Source organism: Dendrobates tinctorius, unplaced genomic scaffold (assembly GCF_039654945.1).
Source record: "Dendrobates tinctorius isolate UK_male_01 unplaced genomic scaffold, ASM3965494v1 ptg000102l, whole genome shotgun sequence".
In the NCBI taxonomy this organism is placed as follows: Eukaryota; Metazoa; Chordata; class Amphibia; order Anura; family Dendrobatidae; genus Dendrobates; species Dendrobates tinctorius.
In genome coordinates this window covers 41,677,324-41,698,136 of record NW_027361770.1, presented here as the reverse complement: position 1 = coordinate 41,698,136, position 20,813 = coordinate 41,677,324, and the positions used below count along the sequence as shown (strand labels likewise).

The following is a 20,813-nucleotide window of genomic DNA, read 5'->3' as shown; positions in this document are numbered from 1 at the left end:
TGATCGCCCTGGTAGCGTTGTTGAGGGTTCGGTGACCCCTCCTCAAGGGGGGAGTACTGTTGTGAGTTCATTTTCCCCTCCGTCACTGAGGCCTGGTGAACTCCCTATTCTAGTGAAGGAAGGTAGTGAGCCTGATTATCAGGCACCTGGGACTAATGAAGACGATTGGCTGAGTGGAGTCACTGACTGGATTTAAGGCAGCCTATGCCCTTTCTGCCCTGCGGGTGATTTCTATGTGGACTCTTGGACACCAGTCTGATTCCTGCTCTCCTAAAGCTAAGTTTTCTGTTTTGCCTTTTTGCATCTAAGATTTGTTTTTGTTTTTCTTGCTTTTTGGATTCTGCCACTCCCTGTTGGAGTGTGCAGTGTTCCGTGAGCTCTGTCTTCTGAAAGTACCTGAGTGCTGATTTAGTTTTTGAAGCTTATTTGCTTCAGGGCCATTTTTATATCAGCTTGTTGGCTTTTGTCTCTGATAGGGTTTTGGCAGATTGCAGACAGCAACCTTCCTATCCGTTCCTATCTAGGTAGTTTTTGGGCCCCGTCTTTGCTCAGCCTGTCTTTCTGTCTGTGTAAGTGTTTTCATCTTGCTTCACCGTCATTATATGTGGGGGGCTGCCTATTGCTTTGGGGTCTGCTCTGGGGCAGTTAGATTTCCCCTTTCCTTCTTTAGGCCTATGTATCTCTCCGGCTGTGATCGAGGGGTCTAGGTCATCGTAGGAACCCCCCACGGCTACTGCTAGTTGTGTTGATAGGTTCAGGGGTCTGCAATCTGATAGTTGCCAACTTCTCTGGTTTTCAGGACTTAGCTAGCATTTCTGTTTTTGCCTCCTATGGTGACTCAATCATAACAATCTCCGCTCGGAGACTGCATCCTGCCGACTACGCCAAATGTAGTCATCGCAGGTACGCAAGATGCAGTGACGAGGTGGGAGACAGGAGATACTTTAAGATGTAACTTTTATATATAAAAGGCCGCGGTTTGGCTGACTACGGGTCCAGAATGTTAACTACAATGTGTCACTTGGGCATTCCTATGCCCCAGTGAAGTGGGGGCACAGCAGGCCCCTGAAGAGTTCCTCTATATTGCACCTCCCGGCGGAGGTGGGACGGCGTTGCCCGGGGTCCAGACAGCGCAGGCGGCAGCAGACCGGCCACAACTGCGGGCTGGAGTGGAGCGGCAGTGGCCGTGGATGGCAGCCGACGGGCCGCAACCATGGGGTGGAGTAGGGCATCGGCTGCCATGGGCAGGAGCGATCGGGGCGCACCCACGGGCTGGAGTCGGGGGGCGGCTGCCATGGGCTGGCGCGGATGGGCTGCACCCCCCGGGGTGGAGTCGGGCGTCGTCTGCCGCAGGTGAGAGCGGTCTGGCCACACCCGTGTGGTGGAGTCGGGCATCGGCTGCCGCGGGTGGGAGCGGTCGGGCCGCACCCGCGGGGTGGAGTCGGGCAGTGGCGGCCTCAGGTGGCAGCGGACAGGACACATCCGCGGGGCGGAGCCGGGCAGTGTCTCTTCGTTGGACGGCTCGGTGCCATCTCCCTTCTGTTAGCGGTGAGTCTCCCTTTAGTCTCTCCCCCCTCGCTGCTCTGCTCTCCTTGCTCTGGTTCTGGCTCTCGCTCTGGCTCTCTGGCGCCCTCTAGCTTCCTCTCTTCTCCTCTCCTGCTGCGTCAACTGACTCCTGCTGGTGTCCTCAGCCCCTTTTATAGTAGCTCCTCCCCCAACCTTTCTAGAAGTCTCTGCGGTCCATCCCCCAATTGTGTCCCGCGGAAACAGTCTCCCTAGGAACCTTGGTGACGGCCCCCTTGGTTCCAGCCCGGATACACAGCGGGGACTCTTCCTCCTACACTGGCATGGTGCTTTATCATGTTGAAAAAATCATTGCTCATCACCAAATGCTCCTAGATTGTTGGGAGAAGTTACTCTTGGAGGAGGTTTAGATACCATTCTTTATTTAAGGAAGTGTTCTTAGTCAAAATTATTGGCATCTTCCTTGCATGAAAAGCAACCCCACACATGAATGGTACCAGACTACTTTACTGTTTGCATGACACGGGACTCATTGCACTGCTCACCTTTCCTTCTCCAGACAATCATTCTCCCAGATCTCCCAAACCGTCTGAAGGGGCTTCATCAGAGAAAATAACTTTGCAGGAAGTACAGGGTTTGGACTGCAGAGGACTGTGGTCAAGCTACTTTCTCTGATGAAGCCCACTTCAGATTGCTTGGGAGATATGGATTAATAATTGTCTAGGTAAGGAAAGTTAAGTGCTACCATGAGTCCTGCATCATGCCAACAGTAAAGTATACTGGGACCATTCATGTGTGGGGTTGATTTCATTCGAAGTAGTGAGTCACTCACAATTTTGACTAAGAACACTGCCATAAATAATGGTATCTAGACATGCTCCAAGAGCAACTTCTCCCAACAATCCAGGAACTAAACTTTTGCCCATGACTTTACTCTCACTCAAAGATCCAATGCCAATCACTAGCTACAGCATGAACAAAGCATCAGCACTGCGACCATTGATTGTCTGCAGCGGTCACATGTCTGTATGATCCCAATAGTATGTACAGAGCTAGTCTATGTGTATCCTGTTCTGTACTATAAGCTTGTGACTGCTGCAGGCATTCAATGGCCACTATATTCATGCACTGTTCTGTGCTGTAACTAGCGATTGGCTGCAGCAATCACAAGTTCCGGCTTGCTAGGGCAATGAACTGGTCCATGCTCCACAGATTTTTTTTTTAAACAAAAATAATTAACAATTCCTTTAAATATTCCAATTGTACTTTAATTGTTCAATTAAAAAATATGTCAATTGTGACTCTCCGTGGCTTAAAGCCTGCATCCAACTACAAACATAATTTTATGGCCATTAAGTTCTGATTATTATTTGTAATATATTTTTATAGGGATTGGACCTTTATTTACCTGATGCAAAGCTTTAAGTCCCATGATGACATTTGCACATCCATAGAATTAGTTGATTAAAATCTGGCTTCTTGCGGCTGCCACTAAGGGCTTCAAAAGAAGCTCATAAATGTGGGCGCAATAAACTTTTACTAGGGTAAGCTTCAGGCAGGCAGGTGGACACAATGAGATTTGGATCTTAAAAATGAAACATTGTTTACAGTTAGAGGCCTGCTTTACAGAGAATCGGTCACAAGGTTTTTGCTACCCTATCTGAGAGCAGCATTGTACAGAGGCAGAGAACCTAATTTCATCAATTTATCACTTACTCCAGATTTGATAAAAATGCTGTTTTATCTGCTTCAGATGTACCAGTTCTCTGAATGCTGAGACCGGTATAATGCCACCCTCATCACTGATTGGGAGCTTTCTGTGTACACTGTGCATAGGCAAAAAGCTGTCAATCAGTAGTGGAGGAGTGGGTATTCGGAGCTCAAGAATATGGAAGACTACATGGCAACAGGTTTTGTAGTCCTCTAATGATAATATCCTATCAGATCACAGCCAACTTCTGTACATGAAATCTACAAGAAACCATCCACACAAAATTCTCAGCCCTGCGGCCTCTTCAACCATTCCTCTATCCTATAAATGGTCCAAGATGTCGGCAATAAAATATAAAGAGGTTCTAAGCAGACCCGAAAAACATGAGATGCTCCCCCACATCTACAACTACAAGTACAAGCCAAATCTAGAAGAAGTGAGTCAAGCTAAAAAAGACCTTAATGATATATTCTACACCATGGCCATTATATATTCTACACCATGGCCAAATTGTCCAACTTTAAAAAAGTCAAGTACAAGAGGCCAAAGGAAAAACAGATCAATGGTTGTTTTGAGAGAGAGTGCAAAGCCGTATGGAAGATCCTGAGAACAGCCTCAAACAAGAAATACAGAGACCCCAACCACCTGCATTTGAGGGATTCCTATGACAGCTGTGAGGCAGTGGCCGGAGTCATATGTGAGGGTCACTGTGTGTCCCCCAGAATGCGCTCAGAAGCATATTAGATCCGCTGGAGTGCCCTGTCGTCGCAGCAGTGTGCCTGTGACTCACAGGGTAGAATAAAAGTGAGTTTGAGCCTGGTCAAGTTATTTGGACCAAGGAGTTTATTCAGGAAAACCCAGCATGGGCTTTTATTTTTGAAACGGACTGCAGGAAGGTAGTGGGGTCCAATCCGTTTCCTCCAGCCCAGGTCTTATAAGTGGCCTATGGCCACAGATTGAACAAAGGAAAAAAAAACCCTGCAGAAAGGGTTTGGATGTGTCAGTTCTGAGTTGCACAAAGAGAGAGCAGTTGGTCTGCAGAGCTCCCTGTGTGAGCCAAGGTCTGGCACCCCTTTCATACCCGGGAAACGTGGTCGCACACGGCAACTGGCCTCGGACTGTTTTGTTGCTTCCCGGCTGCGATCCGGAGGGTACAGCGTGTTGTGCACTGTGAGTGTTTTTTTTGTGGACATTAAACACATTTTTTTGTTTGAACTTGCTGGGTCACTGCCTCATCTATGCACAGCGTGGATGCCGCTGCTTTACACACCATACAAAGGCAGTACAAAACAATCCTCAGGAGAAAGAGTTATATCTCTACCACATTTAATCAATTCCAAGACACCATCCTAGACAACTCATTCTTGAAACTATGGAGCCACTTTGGCACAAAAAGCAAGAAAAACAACATACAGATCCAAAATGGCAACATCTGGCTCAGTACTTCAGAGACCTCTATAAAGACATCCCGAAGGAAGTTCTAAGCCTAGAACTGAAAAAAGAAGAAAAACTGAAGGCAATGGATTAAAAAGCCAAAAATGTTCAAAACCCTCTGGATACACCAACGACATTACAGAAAGTTACACAGAAAATATCTTCCATAAGGTGTAGAAAAGCCAGTGGCAGTGGCCAGAATAGAATACCAATAGAAATGGTGAATTACAGCCCACCAGGAATTCAGGCAGGAATAGCTAAACTGTTCAATATTGTGCTGAGTGCTGGCTACTTCCCTTATAACAGGAACCAAGGCCTGGTCACATCCATCCATAAGAGTGGGGACAGGTATGACCCTGCCAACTACATAGGCATATGTTACAGTAGCAATCTGGGAAAACTGTTCAACAGCATCCTGAACAAGAGGATCCTTAATTTCCTCATCGAGCACAACATCTTCAGCAAAAGTCAAGCAGGGTTCATGCCAAACCATGGCACTGCCGACTACATCTACACGATGCACAGCCTCGTTCAGAGCCACAACCAAACACAAAGCATGGGAAGATATACGTTTGTTTTGTAGATTTTAAAAAGGCCTTAGTATGGCATCTGGGCTTATTTCTGAAACTGCTTGAGAGCAGACTAGGAGGAATGATAACGTCATCAAAAGCTCCTACACAGAGAATGGCTGCAGCATGCATGTGAATGGTAGAAGAATAGCTCATCTCCAGCAGAGCCACGGAGTCATACAGGGCTGCAACCTAAGTCAAACGCCTTTCAACATTTACATCAATGAGCTGGCCATTGTTCTGAAATCTGCCCAGGCGAAATTCTTGCTGAATGCAAATGACCTATTGCTGCTGTCACCAACAGAAAAAGACCTCCAAGACAACCTGAAAATCTTAGAGAAATTCAGCTCTGCATGGGCACAACCGATCAACCCAAAGAAAACCAACATCATGATGTTCCAGAGGAGTCAAACAAGCCATAGAGACCCTGAAGGATGAGGCCTGCAAAAGATTCTATGCCATCAGAAGGAAACTCTACCTTCTGAAGCCAACAGTGAGAGTCTGACTTCGATGCCATCATTACCCCAATCCTCCTATATGGCAGCAAAGTCTGGGGTCCTCACACATACCCAGACTGGTCAAGGTGGGATTCCAGCGTTACAGAAATATTCCACCTGGAATTCTGTAAGCACCTTCTCCAGGTTCATCAGGTCACCTCCAACAGTGCCTGTCTGTCTGAGCTGTTTCCCGCTACACTTAGCTGTTCTGAAGAGGGCGCTGTCATTTTGGGCTCACCTACATAGTAGCAATCCAAACTGCCGTCACCATAAAGCCCTGCAATATATAGGTGATCCACACAAACCAGGACCCCTAAAACAGCACACCCAAAGCCAACTGGACCAGGACACCAATCACAGCAGCCTGACAAAAGCCAGAATCAAGTTGATGGTAGATGAGGGCCTAGAGAGGTATGTCAGTAACTGGAGGAACAATGTCATCACCTCACAGAAACTGACCTTATACCAGAGTCCACAGACAGATTACAGACTGGCTCCATGTCTATAGAAACTACCGGACCCCAGAGACCACCATATCCTGAGCTGTTATAGACTCAGTGTCCACAATCTTGCCATCGCATCCGGCCAGCACAGACAGAGCTGCAAGCACAGGGAGGACAGACTGTGCCTACACTGTGACCTGGAGGCCCTGGAGGATAAGACCCACTTCCTGCTACACTGAACCAAATACTCAGCATTGAGGGACCCTCACTTCAGGAGACTCTCTGATCTCTTCCCAAATTTAAACTCCATGAAGGAGGAAGAGAAAACATTTATCCTGCTGGGAGACGAAGAGAGTGCGGTGGAGATAGCAGCACAATATGTGAGCGCATGCCATAGGCTGCGAGAAAAAGAACTGTAATGTGCCATGGACTTCCATAGCCCCCACCCTGGATGTGCTGTACCATCGTTCATATGTAGGGAAGGTGACCTGACGGACGGACGGACTAGTCAGAGTGAAGAAGGAAAGGTTTGCACAGTGTAGGTAGGTGTCAGTTATTACAGTGGGGAAACAGCTAGGAAAGTGTAGTGGACGTGCAGTACCTTGGGTTGACCATTAGATGGCAGGGAGGAGTGTGAGCAAAGGACTTGACAACAGCTTAGGGCTTTAGAAACCGTTGGTCATGGGGGGCGGGGTTACAGTCACAGGGGACCGGGAGAGCTATAAATACTGAGGGAGGGTTCCAGAAGGTTCCAGTCCCCAGGGGGAGCTCCAGTGACAGGAGGACTGCGACAGTCTGTGCGCTGTGAGGAGACTCTAAACCGGGGGACTGAGGAGAGAGAACGTCAGGGGGGTGGTCCTGACAGGAAGAACCGCAGAAGGGACGAGGCACTGGGTGTGAGACACCGTATTTGACACGACGACTGATCAGTGGAAGCGCTGTTGGTTTATGGGCCTAAGGCGGCCACAGTGACGGACCTGTCAGGAGCGTCGATGAGTGAAGAGGGGACGGTGTACACACACGCGTCCCCAGTACAGAGTACGGTGTGTAAGAAGCGGCCCTGGAAACAGAGGGCCGTGAGGTAAAGAAAGTGCGGTGTGCTCTGAGGCCGTCAGACGGATGGCAAGTGAAATAAACTTGGACCTGTTGCACCCAGAATCTGCCTCCATCTTGTCTCTGTTTTATCTCTGCGCGGTGAGAAGAGAGGGACCACCCCCCCAGCTCGGCCACTAACCCTACACATACAATCCCTACCCATTATCACCACAGTCCCTATCCCTATTGTACACTTGCTTTAGCAAAACTAATGTGTATTTAAATTGAATTAGATAGATAGATAGACAGACAGACAGACAGACAGACAGACAGATAAGCAAATGAATATTAGAAAGATAATAAATATTATATAGGGATATGTATAGATAGATAAGTAGATACTAGAGTAGATTAATTGATTGATAAATAGATAAATATTAAATAGGTAAATAGATATTAGACCGATGTTATAAGTAGATATTAGATAGCTAAATAAATAGATACAAGATATGTAGACAGTTAGAACAGACTGTTAGGGCCCCGTCACACATAGCGACTCACCAGCGATCCCGACAACGATATCAACTTGTCAGGATCGCTGGTGTGTCGCTACATGATCGCTGGTGAGCTGCCAAACAGGCAGCTTCACCAGCGATCAGCACCAGCGACGACAAGCGCGCGTGTCGCTGTGTACCTTAGATACCAGCGTGCTGGTGCAGGGAGCTGGTAACCAAGGTAAACAGCGGGTTTCTAAGTGCCGCTCCAGCTCGCTGATCGCTGGTCTGGCAGCAATCAAAAAATTGACCAGGGCTTTCCACAACGATCAACAATACCCGACAGAGGGGCCGGTCATTGATAGGTGTCACACACAGCGATCTCGCTGGTGAGGTAGCTGTTGCGTCACAAAACTTGTGACTCAGCAGCGATCTCGCTAGCGAGATCGCTGTGTGTGACGGGGGCTTTAGACCACTGTTTGTATAATTGAAGTGCTATTTTCTTTCATCATCCAGCATATACTGTATGTGTTCTCTTCGACAGGTTAATAAAGATGTCTAGTCCTTACATGAACAACCTTATTATCCTTGGAGGAATGTTATCCTACGCATCAATATTTCTGTTTGGCCTTGATGGATCATTTGTATCAGCAAAAACATTTGAAACTTTGTGCACAGTAAGTAATTCTGCGTCTGCTGTTTTTATACCTTTCTCACCCTTGTAAGACTATATAGTTAGTAAACTCCGTACAGTTGAATGAGTCATACACTGTGCTACCTATTTTACATTGTGCTTAGCATTTCTACTTTCCAGAGCAGATGACCTTTTTTTTCTCCTGACAACAGTACTGTAAAGAATTTTTTTTTAATTGGGACGTTTTTCTGTAGCTTCTATGCAGAGATGTGTTGCCACATGCTGTGTGATGGCCAATACAGTGAATTCAGGACGCGTATGATGGTGTGTAGCTATCTCACGTAATACAATAAAGAAAGTGTTAAAAGTTTGTATTGTGTAGAGTTTACAGACTCACATTCATACAGGAGGTGTATGAGCGCGGTGTATAGGAGAGTGTTCATATGTCCATATTATTTCTTGCATGGTTGAATATTTGTAAAGAAGTACAACACTTTTTGGATCAAGGACTGATCACAATTGAATGTACTCTACTACTGTTCAGCACTCCACCTTCAATAGTATTACAACTGTTTGGTTTAGTTTTGAAAACTGATCATTGCGCCATTCATAATGATGGTCATGTCATATTACATTTGTGAAAGCTTATTCAATTTTAGTTTCTATAAACCAAACTGGAACACTACAAAAAGCACTATTTTTTGCGCTTTGAATACATGAATACTAAATTTCAGCCAGTTTCCATTTTCTAAAATGCCTATGGTACCCAATAGAGATGAGCAAAACGATTCAATATGAATCAAATTTGCTTCAAATTTCACCAATAATTCAGATGTGCCATTTTGCTAGATTCTTTTTAGGGTCTTGAAGGCATTAAAATATACACACATATATATATATATATATATATATATATATATATATATATATATATATATATACACACACATATATATATACAGTGGGGCAAAAAAGTATTTAGTCAGTCAGCAATAGTGCAAGTTCCACCACTAAAAAAGATGAGAGGCGTCTGTAATTTACATCATAGGTAGACCTCAACTATGGGAGACAAACTGAGAAAAAAAAATCCAGAAAATCACATTGTCTGTTTTTTTTTCATTTTATTTGCATATTATGGTGGAAAATAAGTATTTGGTCAGAAACAAGCAATCAAGATTTCTGGCTCTCACAGACCTGTAACTTCTTCTTTAAGAGTCTCCTCTTTCCTCCACTCATTACCTGTAGTAATGGCACCTGTTTAAACTTGTTATCAGTATAAAAAGACACCTGTGCACACCCTCAAACAGTCTGACTCCAAACTCCACTATGGTGAAGACCAAAGAGCTGTCAAAGGACACCAGAAACAAAATTGTAGCCCTGCACCAGGCTGGAAAGACTGAATCTGCAATAGCCAACCAGCTTGGAGTGAAGAAATTAACTGTGGGAGCAATAATTAGAAAATGGAAGACATACAAGACCACTGATAATCTCCCTCGATCTGGTGCTCCACGCAAAATCCCACCCCGTGGGGTCAGAATGATCACAAGAACGGTGAGCAAAAATCCCAGAACCACGCGGGGGGACCTAGTGAATGAACTGCAGAGAGCTGGGACCAATGTAACAAGGCCTACCATAAGTAACACACTACGCCACCATGGACTCAGATCCTGCAGTGCCAGACGTGTCCCACTGCTTAAGCCAGTACATGTCCGGGCCCGTCTGAAGTTTGCTAGAGAGCATTTGGATGATCCAGAGGAGTTTTGGGAGAATGTCCTATGGTCTGATGAAACCAAACTGGAACTGTTTGGTAGAAACACAACTTGTCGTGTTTGGCGGAAAAAGAATACTGAGTTGCATCCATCAAACACCATACCTACTGTAAAGCATGGTGGTGGAAACATCATGCTTTGTGGCTGTTTCACTGCAAAGGGGCCAGGACGACTGATCCGGGTACATGAAAGAATGAATGGGGCCATGTATCGTGAGATTTTGAGTGCAAACCTCCTTCCATCAGCAAGGGCATTGAAGATGAAACATGGCTGGGTCTTTCAACATGACAATGATCCAAAGCACACCGCCAGGGCAACGAAGGAGTGGCTTCGTAAGAAGCATTTCAAGGTCCTGGAGTGGCCTAGCCAGTCTCCAGATCTCAACCCTATAGAAATCCTTTGGAGGGAGTTGAAAGTCCGTGTTGCCAAGCGAAAAGCCAAAAACATCACTGCTCTAGAGGAGATCTGCATGGAGGAATGGGCCAACATACCAACAACAGTGTGTGGCAACCTTGTGAAGACTTACAGAAAACGTTTGACCTCTGTCATTGCCAACAAAGGATATATCACAAAGTATTGAGATGAAATTTTGTTTCTGACCAAATACTTATTTTCCACCATAATATGCAAATAAAATGAAAAAAAAACAGACAATGTGATTTTCTGGATTTTTTTTTCTCAGTTTGTCTCCCATAGTTGAGGTCTACCTATGATGTAAATTACAGACGCCTCTCATCTTTTTAAGTGGTGGAACTTGCACTATTGCTGACTGACTAAATACTTTTTTGCCCCACTGTATATGTATATATAAATTATGTATATATAGTGTATATTAGATATATATTGCATACATATTATATGTATATATTCTATATATATATATATATATATATATATATATATATTACATGATGAACATACTACCCAAGCCCATTTCCCTAAACACAGGAAGGGCAACACTTCACAGAATAATCAAACATATTGATCATGTAGCCACTGGGCTAACAATACGACCAAGAAGTGTCTACTCAAGAAGACATGTAAAATAATGATTTTTATTGAAATAATCCATAATTAAAAATAAATAAATGTTGGTGCCTGAAACCAAACAAAAAGAGCAAAAAGAGTTCAGACAAATTGAGGAACACACAAAGTTAGTTCAGGAAAAACAAGGTCTAGTCGTGAAGAAATGTATATATATCTTAATGGAAGTTCGACATAACGAACAATTCACATCTATATGGTTCCATACACTTACTGCGTTTTTTAATGTTAAACACCCTCATGCAATCCAATATTGGAGAGTACTCCTAAAATAAAGTGCATGTATATAGAAAAAAGTGCCGCGTTCGTCCAGTGGCTACATGATCATTATGTTTGATTATATATATTACATATATATAATATACAGTATATGAATTATGTATATATTATATATAGATATTATATATATATGTGTGTGTCACTGACATGTGTGTATATATATATACAGTATATATATGGTGTATACATCGATTGTTTTGTGAGCTGTCAGTGTGATTTTACAGTAGCCGGACATGAATTGCCGGCTTTTCAAAGGACACCGATGCGTAAAAATCGGACCGCACTTGCATGGTGCGAGCGCTGGACGATTTTTTTCTTGCACCCATTAACTTGCATTGGCGAGTCTCGTCCGAGAATCGCAGCAATATGCAGCATGCTGTGATTTTTTTCTCAGTCCGATTTCGCCTGAGAGAAAGCTCACAAATGAGATGTCACCTATTGAATAACATTGGTCCGAGTGCAATCCGATTTTTTTTGCACTCATCCGTATTTCTCTCCAGTGAGTAAGAGCCCAAAAGAAGAAAGCTGGAAGTAACTTGATGGTGGGCTCAGAGCTGCGTCAATAGGACAGGCGAGGGGTGGGGTGAGGCAAGTATATATATATATTTTTTTATAACAACATTCATTAAACTCTGGGTTCTGGAAAGACTTCAAAGCATAAATGTATTTTTACCACCAAATTCGATTATCAATGAATAAATTTGAGGCAAATTAAAATTGTATTTTCAAGCCAAAATTGTGCAATTTGCTGAGTTCAAATTTCAGCTGATTTTCTTATCACTACTATCCAATTAGTTATATGCTTTGCTTACAAACTAGTTCAACAAATATCCCAACATATAATTTGTTAAATAAATATTTCTGACCATCATTGTTAAATTGAAGGATCCAGGATTCTCACTGGATAGTGTGCAACCAAAAATGGGACAAATTAATAATGGTCAAACACATGGCTTCTCCTGATACTAAAGTCATGGCCTTTTTAAGCAATTGGGGTTAGTTACAGTACCAGGGAAATGTATATTTGTGGTAATTTTTCAGGAAAAACAGTGAAGAGTTTGCAGTGGCTCTTTGGTTTTGCTGATATGTTTGTATCTAAGGAGCAAATCTACAGTACTTTTAGGGTGGTTTTACACTTACCGCATTTTTTGCGGTCTGTTATTGCAGCTCGCTTTTGCGGGCCATATTGCGGCATTTTTTGTGGTGTACCGCAATAACGGGCTGCAAAAAATGTTTGCGAATAGCCTTTTTTTTCCCAATACTATGGAAATAGTATTGGAGAAAAAAAACGGCGTTCCGCAAAACCGGACGTGACAGCGCGCCGCAAAAACAAACTTCTGATTTGTTTTGTGACCCCATTGATTTAAATGGGCGCCGTGTCCGTACGCCGTGAAAAATATCGAGCAAGCTCGATATTTTTTCACGGTCGTATATATGGCCGTACAGCACATAGCGCACCTTTGAGTTTTTGCTTGCCGATTTTGCAGCCCCATAGAAAGCTATTGGGGCCGCAAAATCGGCCCGCAAAAATACGGTAAGTGTAAAACTGCCCTTATTAAGATTTGTTAGTTTAAAGTTTTTGCTGAAATATTGGGAAAATATAAAAAATGCAATTATCGTAAAGTGTAGTAAATAAAGTTAGTGATTTCTAAAAGTAAAATTTTAGAAGTAAAAATGTGCTCATTAATTCTGTTTGTACTTTTAAAGTGTTTTATTTTGTAATACGCTCAAGAAAAATCAGAATTACATGGTATGCCGCTGTGATTTCATCCCCGCATTAGCAAGTTTATCTCTACATAGTATGCTTTTGCCAAAACTCCTACTTCCATCTGTCAAAACCATCCTTTACTTCTATATAACTGATTTTCTCAGTCTCACAGTGACCTCCCCAACATTTAAAATAATTGCATTTTCCAGGAATAAATTAGGATGTTTACAAATCGGCTTCATTTTTTGCAGATTAATATTCAAGTATCTTCCCTTTCCTATTATCATAATCACCACATAGAATATTAAATTAGTCTAATAATTGATATTTATTCTACATTCGCTATGGCTAGTTTTCTAAAACTAATATGTGTGTAATAAGATTGTACAAGTCATTCCATGCGCCATACTACACTATGCATTAATACAATGTTATTTGCTCTAATTTTGCATTTTTATTTGCTTATTATATTTGAATCTTTGTAACTCCCATGTACAGTAGTAATGTTATATAAAACATAACAGTTTTGGAGACAGGGATCAAGAAAAGTATCTAATTTTCAATAGCTAAAGCTGCAACCATAAGAGCATGTCTAAAAAGAGAAACATTTCTCCATAATTTTTTTATTTCACCCTTGAAACAATAAACTGTAGTTTCTACTGTTTATAATTATAGGAAGCTCATCCAAATAATGTTACATATTCTCCACATCTGCAAGGCCTTCAATGCTGTCAAATAATTTTATAAGGTCAGCAAAGAAAAAAACCATTAAAAAAAGGTCACTTTTAGGGCTCGCCCACACTGGCGTATAATAAGGCTGAGTGCTATCTGATATTTTATCGGATAGTTCTCAGCCCAGTGTTATACTATGGGGCAGTGCAGATCTCCGACAATTTTCTCAAGCTGATTCAGCATGAATGAACCATCACAGCATGCTGCAAGCTCAGCCTATATGGATCGCACTCACCCACAAGTCTATTGATGCACGTGAAACATTGGACAGCACTCAGAGGTCATCCAAGTGCAGTCCGATGTACTCTGGCAGAGTCAGTAGAGAAGATCGAGAAATTACATTCTCCATCTTTTCTGCACCTGTGCTAAAATTTTCTTGTGAAAAATCAGAGCACAGTGCACTGACACTCAGCTCAAACTCTGTCAGAGTGTCATTAGCATAATCGGTCCGATTGTCTCGCATAAGAGAATATACAGCAATGTAAACGAGCCCTAACTGACTACTGCAGTCTCAGAATTATTCAACCCTTTTATGACAGTTGCTTTTGTATTTACCAATTCACTTTTTGGTTGTTATGACCTGCTGCCGACATGAGTCTCACAACCTTATACCAGTTTCTCATATCATTCCTATGGAATCTTGCCTATTCCTTATGGACAATGGCTTCAGTTCACTAATATTCTTGGGTTGCAAAAAGAAGCATAAAAAATGTTAAGAGAAGAGATAACTCCCTGAGAGGCAGTGACCGGGGTCATATGCGAGGGTCCTTATGTAGCCACCAGGATGTGCTAAGAAGCATATTGAGGCCGCAGGAATGCATTGCAGTCACAGGAGTAGCTGTGGTTGCAGTGCAGAATAAAAGTGATTGTTGGTCTTGTATAAGCTATTTGTCAAGGCAGATTAAAAAAAACCTGCCATGGCCTTTTATTATTGAAACGGAATACAGGAAGGTAATGGGTTCTTTGTGAAAACCCCTGCAGAAAAGGGTTGGGTGTGTCAGTGTGGAGTTTGCAAGGACAGTCTGGAACATAGAGATATTGTTATACCTTCTGCATTCTCCACTACTTCCTCCTCTTCATCTTTGACCACCACCTCCTCCCTCAGACTAATCAAAGTGTGCTCCAGCATGTAGATGACCAGAATAGTGATGCTGATGACGGCATCATCAGCGCTAGCAATCTTAGTAGAAATTTCGAAAATGTGCAGAAAGGTGCAGAGGTCCTTCATCTGTGCCCACTCTGCTAACGTGGGTTGCTCCACATCTGTACTGCATTAGCACAGGCTTTGTAAAGTGATATATTGCACTAGGGCTCATTGCTGGTGCCACAATCACTGCAACATATGCAGAGTGGAATTCCATCATGTCGGCACATCGCATATCAACCGGTTAATCGGTAGGCCGAAAGACCTCTGTATCGATGCAAGTCGATGACTCACGGGGTGTGAATGGTGAAATGAGCACAGTGACCATGCTTTCTCAGCAGTGCATCCAGGCTGGGATAGTGGCGGAGAAATTGCTGTACCACCAGGTTGAGGATATGAGCCATAGAAGGCATGTGTGTCAGGTTGCCTCAGTGTAGGGCTGCCACCAGGTTCACTCCATTTTCTCACGTGGCCTTCCCTGGTTCTAGGTTCAGTGGAGACAGCCATAGCTCAAACTCGGACTCGGACTCTTGAGCTGTGTGACTGTGATCTCCAAGGCATATTAATTTAAACACTGCCTGATTGCAGTGAACCCTGGCTGCGCAGTACAGAGGTGAGGGGAATACTCTCTGCAGTGTTGGAACACGTGTCTCATTAAGGGAGAGGTTGAGAACACAGATGGAGGCCGTAGAGGAGGTGGAGAAGGCAGAAGCAGTGGAGGAAATATTAGATACAGAAGTTTGTCCCTCAAGCCTTGGGGTGTTCAAGACTTGTGAGGCAGCCCATTTCCCGCCTGCCACCACAGCTACCAGAATCACCAAGTGCCCAGTCAGCAACAAAAAACGCCCCTGCCCATGTTTTCTTGTCCAAGTGTCAGTGGTGAAATGCACCCTGGCAGACATAGATTTTTTTCAGGGAACGGGTGATGTTGTCTGCGACATGCTGTTGTAGTGCAGGCACAGCTTTCCTAGAGAAGTACTGGTAATGGGGGAGTGCAACGGCCATCAGCTTTTGGATACTGTCTGTATTCACCAGGCGGAAAGGCAGCATTTTCGTGGCCAACAGATTGGAGATGGTGAAGTTCAAGCTCTTAGCTTTGTGTATGAGGAAAACATCTTTTACTTGACCACAACTGCGGGACCGAAGGCTGGCTGCTGTGCTTAGAGAGGGTGGGGTAAGGTATACATGACAAACTGCTGGACTGTGAGTGAGGTGCAGGCAGAGATGTTATGGTTGATTGAGAAAAACGTGGTGTACTCAGGGTCTGAGATTATTAAAAAAACAGCAAGCATATCCACTTCTCTAACAGCTGACAGACTCTCACCGTGACTGTATAGAGTAAACAAGTAGAGGTTATATGGCCAGAGGAAGAAGGAGCAGATTTGCTTGATGGGACGGCCAGTGTTTGGCGAGGCCCACTATGCCTCATTTTAGAGCAGTGACATTCCCAGACTAATGCATGTTGATCCTTCCTTCTCCCATTCATGCATGTAGTAGTCAAAGTATGGGAATTTTTGCCTCTATTGAGTTGTTTTTTACAAATTTGGCAGATAATGTAAGTTGGGTCCTCCTTTGCAGTTTCAAAAAAGGATCAGGCTAGGCAACCCTTGCCGCACCTGGGAACTGCACATCCACAACTGCTGCTGGCCACAGCCAGAGTTGTGGCTGATAATGAAGTGCTTGTCATCATGGTGGCTTCACTCCGGGGTTAAACGTCTGATGACAAGGGTCTGGATTCTGCTCGGACCCTACTTCGTCTGGCTCCAGATCTAACTGAAAAAAATTGTTGGGTATCGGAGCAGATACTTTCCTACTCTTCAGTTTGTGAATCTTTGGAGCAGACCTCTGATGCCCATGGAATGAAGTGTGACCAGCTCTGCACACTCGCTCATCTGTGGTTCCCCACTGTCAGTTGGGCGGTTGGAGAGTGATGTGGGGGGAGAAACAAGGGTAATTGGGGTGACACCTCTGAGGACTGTACTGTGTTTGTTAAGGTGGAGGAAGAGGAGGGGAGTCCACTTGATTCAGTGCATGCTATCCACTGGAGCAAATGCTCTTTCTGGCCCTCATCTACAAGGCGTACTGCTGTGCAGCTGCCAAATAAAGGGAATCAAGTATCCCATCCAGTAACCAAAGTTATCAGTTGTCTTTGGATAGGATGAGCCGGTGTTTGTTCAGTAGAGCTTTCAGTAAAATTACCACCTACCCAAGTACACCTCAAACACCAAGCCTGTTCCCCTTTCCACCACGACTTTGCCTTTTGCCACTCATGTTGGATGTACCTTTCCCCTCTTTTAACTAGCGGTTTCACAACTCTAGGCCCAGACCTGTCAGTCACCTGTCACTAAATTAACAATCAGTATTTATTTGCTGAGATACATAGTAACATAGTAACATAGTTATTAAGGTTGAAGGGAGACTTTAAGTCCATCTAGTTCAACCCATATCCTATCCTAACTTGCCCTAACATGTTGATCCAGAGGAAGGCAAAAAAAACCCATGTGGCAACAGTAAGCTTCACATTGGGGAAAAAAATTCCTTCCCGACTCCACATACGGCAATCAGACTAGCTCCCTGGATCAACGCAATATTAAGGAGACTAGAGTATATACCCTGTAATATTATACTTTTCAAGAAAGGCATCCAGTCCCTTCTTAAATTTTAGTAGTGAATCACTCATTACAACATCATATGGCAGAGAGTTCCATAGTCTCACTGCTCTTACAGTAAAGAATCCGCGTCTGTGAGTATGCTTAAACCTTCTTTCCTCCAGACATAGAGGATGCCCCCTTGTCCCCGTCACAGGTCTAAGAGTAAAAAGATCATTAGAAAGGTCTTTGTGTTGTCCCCACATATATTTATACATTGTAATAAGATCACCCCTAAGCCTTCGATTCTCCAAACTAAATAACCCCAAGTGTAATAACCTGTCTTGGTATTGCAGACCCCCTAGTTCCCTAATAACCTTGGTCGCTCTTCTCTGCACCCGCTCCAGTTCAGCTATGTCTTTCTTATACACCGGAGACCAGAACTGTACACAGTATTCTAAGTGTGGTCGCACTAGTGACTTATATAGAGGTAAAATTTATGTTCTCCTCATGAGCATCTATGCCTCTTTTAATGCATCCCATTATTTTATTTGCCTTTGCAGCAGCTGCTTGACTCTGGCCACTAAATGTGAGTTTGTCGTCCACCCATACACCCAGGTCTTTTTCAGTGACTGTTTTGCCCAGTGTTTTACAATTAAGCACATAATTATACAACTTGTTCGTTCTACCCAAGTGCATGACCTTACATTTATCCCCATTAAAGCTCATTTGCCATTTATCAGCCCAAGCTTCTAGTTTACATAAATCCTCCTGTAATATAAAATTGTCCTCCTCTGTATTAATTACCCTGCAGAGTTTAGTGTCATCTGCAAATATTGAAATTCTACTCTCTATGCCCCCTACAAGGTCATTAATAAATATGTTAAAAAGAAGCGGGCCCAAAACTGACCCCTGTGGTACCCCACTGCTAACCGTGACCCAGTCCGAGTGTGCTCCATTAATAACCACCCTTTGTTTCCTATCCCTGAGCCAGCTCTTAACCCACCTACACATATTTTCCCCTATCCCCATTGTTCTCATTTTATGTATCAACCTTTTGTGTGGCACCGTATCACCGAGATAGTTTGTCTGGACCACAGAATTAGCACAAAAGATTGATATAATGAAATGTGGACTGGTGGCTGAACCACACAATTAGCAAAAAGGATTTAGATGCCGAAATGTGGACTAATGGCTGGACAACACAATTAGCACAAAGGATTTAGATGCTGAAATGTGGATTTGTGGCTGGACCACACAATTAGCTCAAAGGACTTACTGTATATATTGAAATATGGACTGGTGGCAGGACCAAAGAATTAGCACAAAATATTTATGAAAGCCCGGAGGCCCCTCACATCCATTGCTGCGATGCGGTGGCCTCTGGGAAAATGGCCGCTCGGTGCGGCACATGCTTAAATTGAGATCTCGGCAACTAGATCTCGTCCCGAAATCTGATGAGATGAGATCTCAGCACCAATATCTCCTCTCCCGAAATCTCGGGATGAGATCTCATTGCCAGAATCTCAATCTGCCATTTTCCCGAAGGCCACCGCATCGCAGCAATGGATGCGCGGGGCCTCCGGGCTTTCACAAAATGCCGGCGTAGCCCCCGCACCAAAAAGCACCGCCGAACTTGATGCACCAGCCTGGGATGGGATTTCCCGGAGACCACCGCATCACAGCAATGGATGTGCGGAGGCACTGGGCTTTTAGAAAATGTCGACGGAGCCCCCGCACCTTTAGCACCGCAGAACCTGCCACACCAGTCTAAGATGAGAGTCATATCGCCGGACCACCGAACACCCCCTGTGACCACGCTCCACCAGAGAATGCCGATCCCCCCAGTAAGCTGCATTCAGACTTTAAGATGGACCCCCATTTGACACATTATTTTTTTTCTCTATTTTCCTTCTGAATATTTGGGGTGCGTCTCATGGTCCAGTGTGTCTTATAGTCTGAAAAATGCGATACGTGCTCAGCATAAAGCGCAGGATTAATGTGATCTCAAATGTTTTAAAATGTATCCAATAAAAGTTTCAACTCAAAAAAGTCCCCACTCAGGTCTGTCATCTTTCAATGAAAATAGAGGGGACTTCCAAGTTACTGGTAGCGCCAAAACTCTGGAAAAGCGCCATGGCTACTCGCATTCTGAAAGAAATCCAGCAAATTTTGTGCTTCCAAATCCAAATGCCCCCATTTTTTCTTATCCCCACAGTGTGCATAAACAATCACATGTAATGTCCATGTTTGGCATTTTTGTAGCGATGAGTCTGCTTAATTTACGGTGTCCATATCTCCAGATGCAGAGGTTGAGCACAATGTATGGGCACTACAATATAAGGGCAGTACGATGTACAGAAACCACATTGGCAGATTTGCAATTTTCACTCAGCAATATCCATTGCTGCCTGTTTCTGAAAAATACACATGAAGTCAAAATCGTCACTACACCTGTAGATAAACTACAAGTGGTGTGTAATTTCCAAAAAGTTGTTACTTGAATTGGAATTCTGGTCTTCTGGCACTTAAGGCCCCGTCACACATAGCGATCTCGCTAGCGAGATCGCTGCTGAGTCACAAGTTTTGTGACACAACAGCGATCTCACCAGCGAGATCGCTGTGTGTGACAGCGATCAGCGACCAGCCCCCCTGCTGGTATCGCTGATCGCTCTGGGAAACCTCTGGACTTTTCTTTGGTCGCTTGTCTCCCGCTGGCCAGCACGCATCGCTGCCTGTGACAGGCGGGAGACCAGCGATCTGCTGGTAACTAACGTACACATCGGGTATCCAAGGGACGGGCGTCCCTTAGATACCCGATGTGTACATTAGTTACTGGCGCGCTGATGCAGGGAGCTGGTAACTAACGTACACATCGGGTATCTAAGGGATGCACGTCCCTTGGATACCCGATGTGTACATTAGTTACCAGCTCCCTGCATCAGCGCGCTGGTAACTAACGAACACAGCGACACCGCGCGCTCGGCGTCACTGTGCTATCGTTGTCGGGATCGCTGGTGAGTCGCTATGTGTGAGTCCAGCTTTAGGAACTCTGTATATGGAGTCCGCAAACTATTTTACAATAATTTGTTCTCTTAGAGTCAAATAGTGCTCCTTCCCTCCCGAGTCTCACTGTGTGGCTAAGCAGTTCCGCACAGCCACATACTGGGTGTTTCCACATTCAGCAGAAATTGTGTAACAAATTTTG

General features: G+C 44.1%; 1 protein-coding gene across 1 annotated transcript in view; it reads left to right on the top strand.

The window, feature by feature from the left end:
* The window catches only part of GABBR2 (gamma-aminobutyric acid type B receptor subunit 2), a 1,198,492-nt gene that overhangs the window by 826,669 nt on the left and 351,010 nt on the right, over positions 1-20,813 (top strand). The window contains exon 11 of the mRNA XM_073587861.1: positions 8,252-8,384. Coding sequence (XP_073443962.1) covers positions 8,252-8,384 — 133 coding nt within the window. The remainder of the gene's footprint in view (positions 1-8,251; positions 8,385-20,813) is intronic.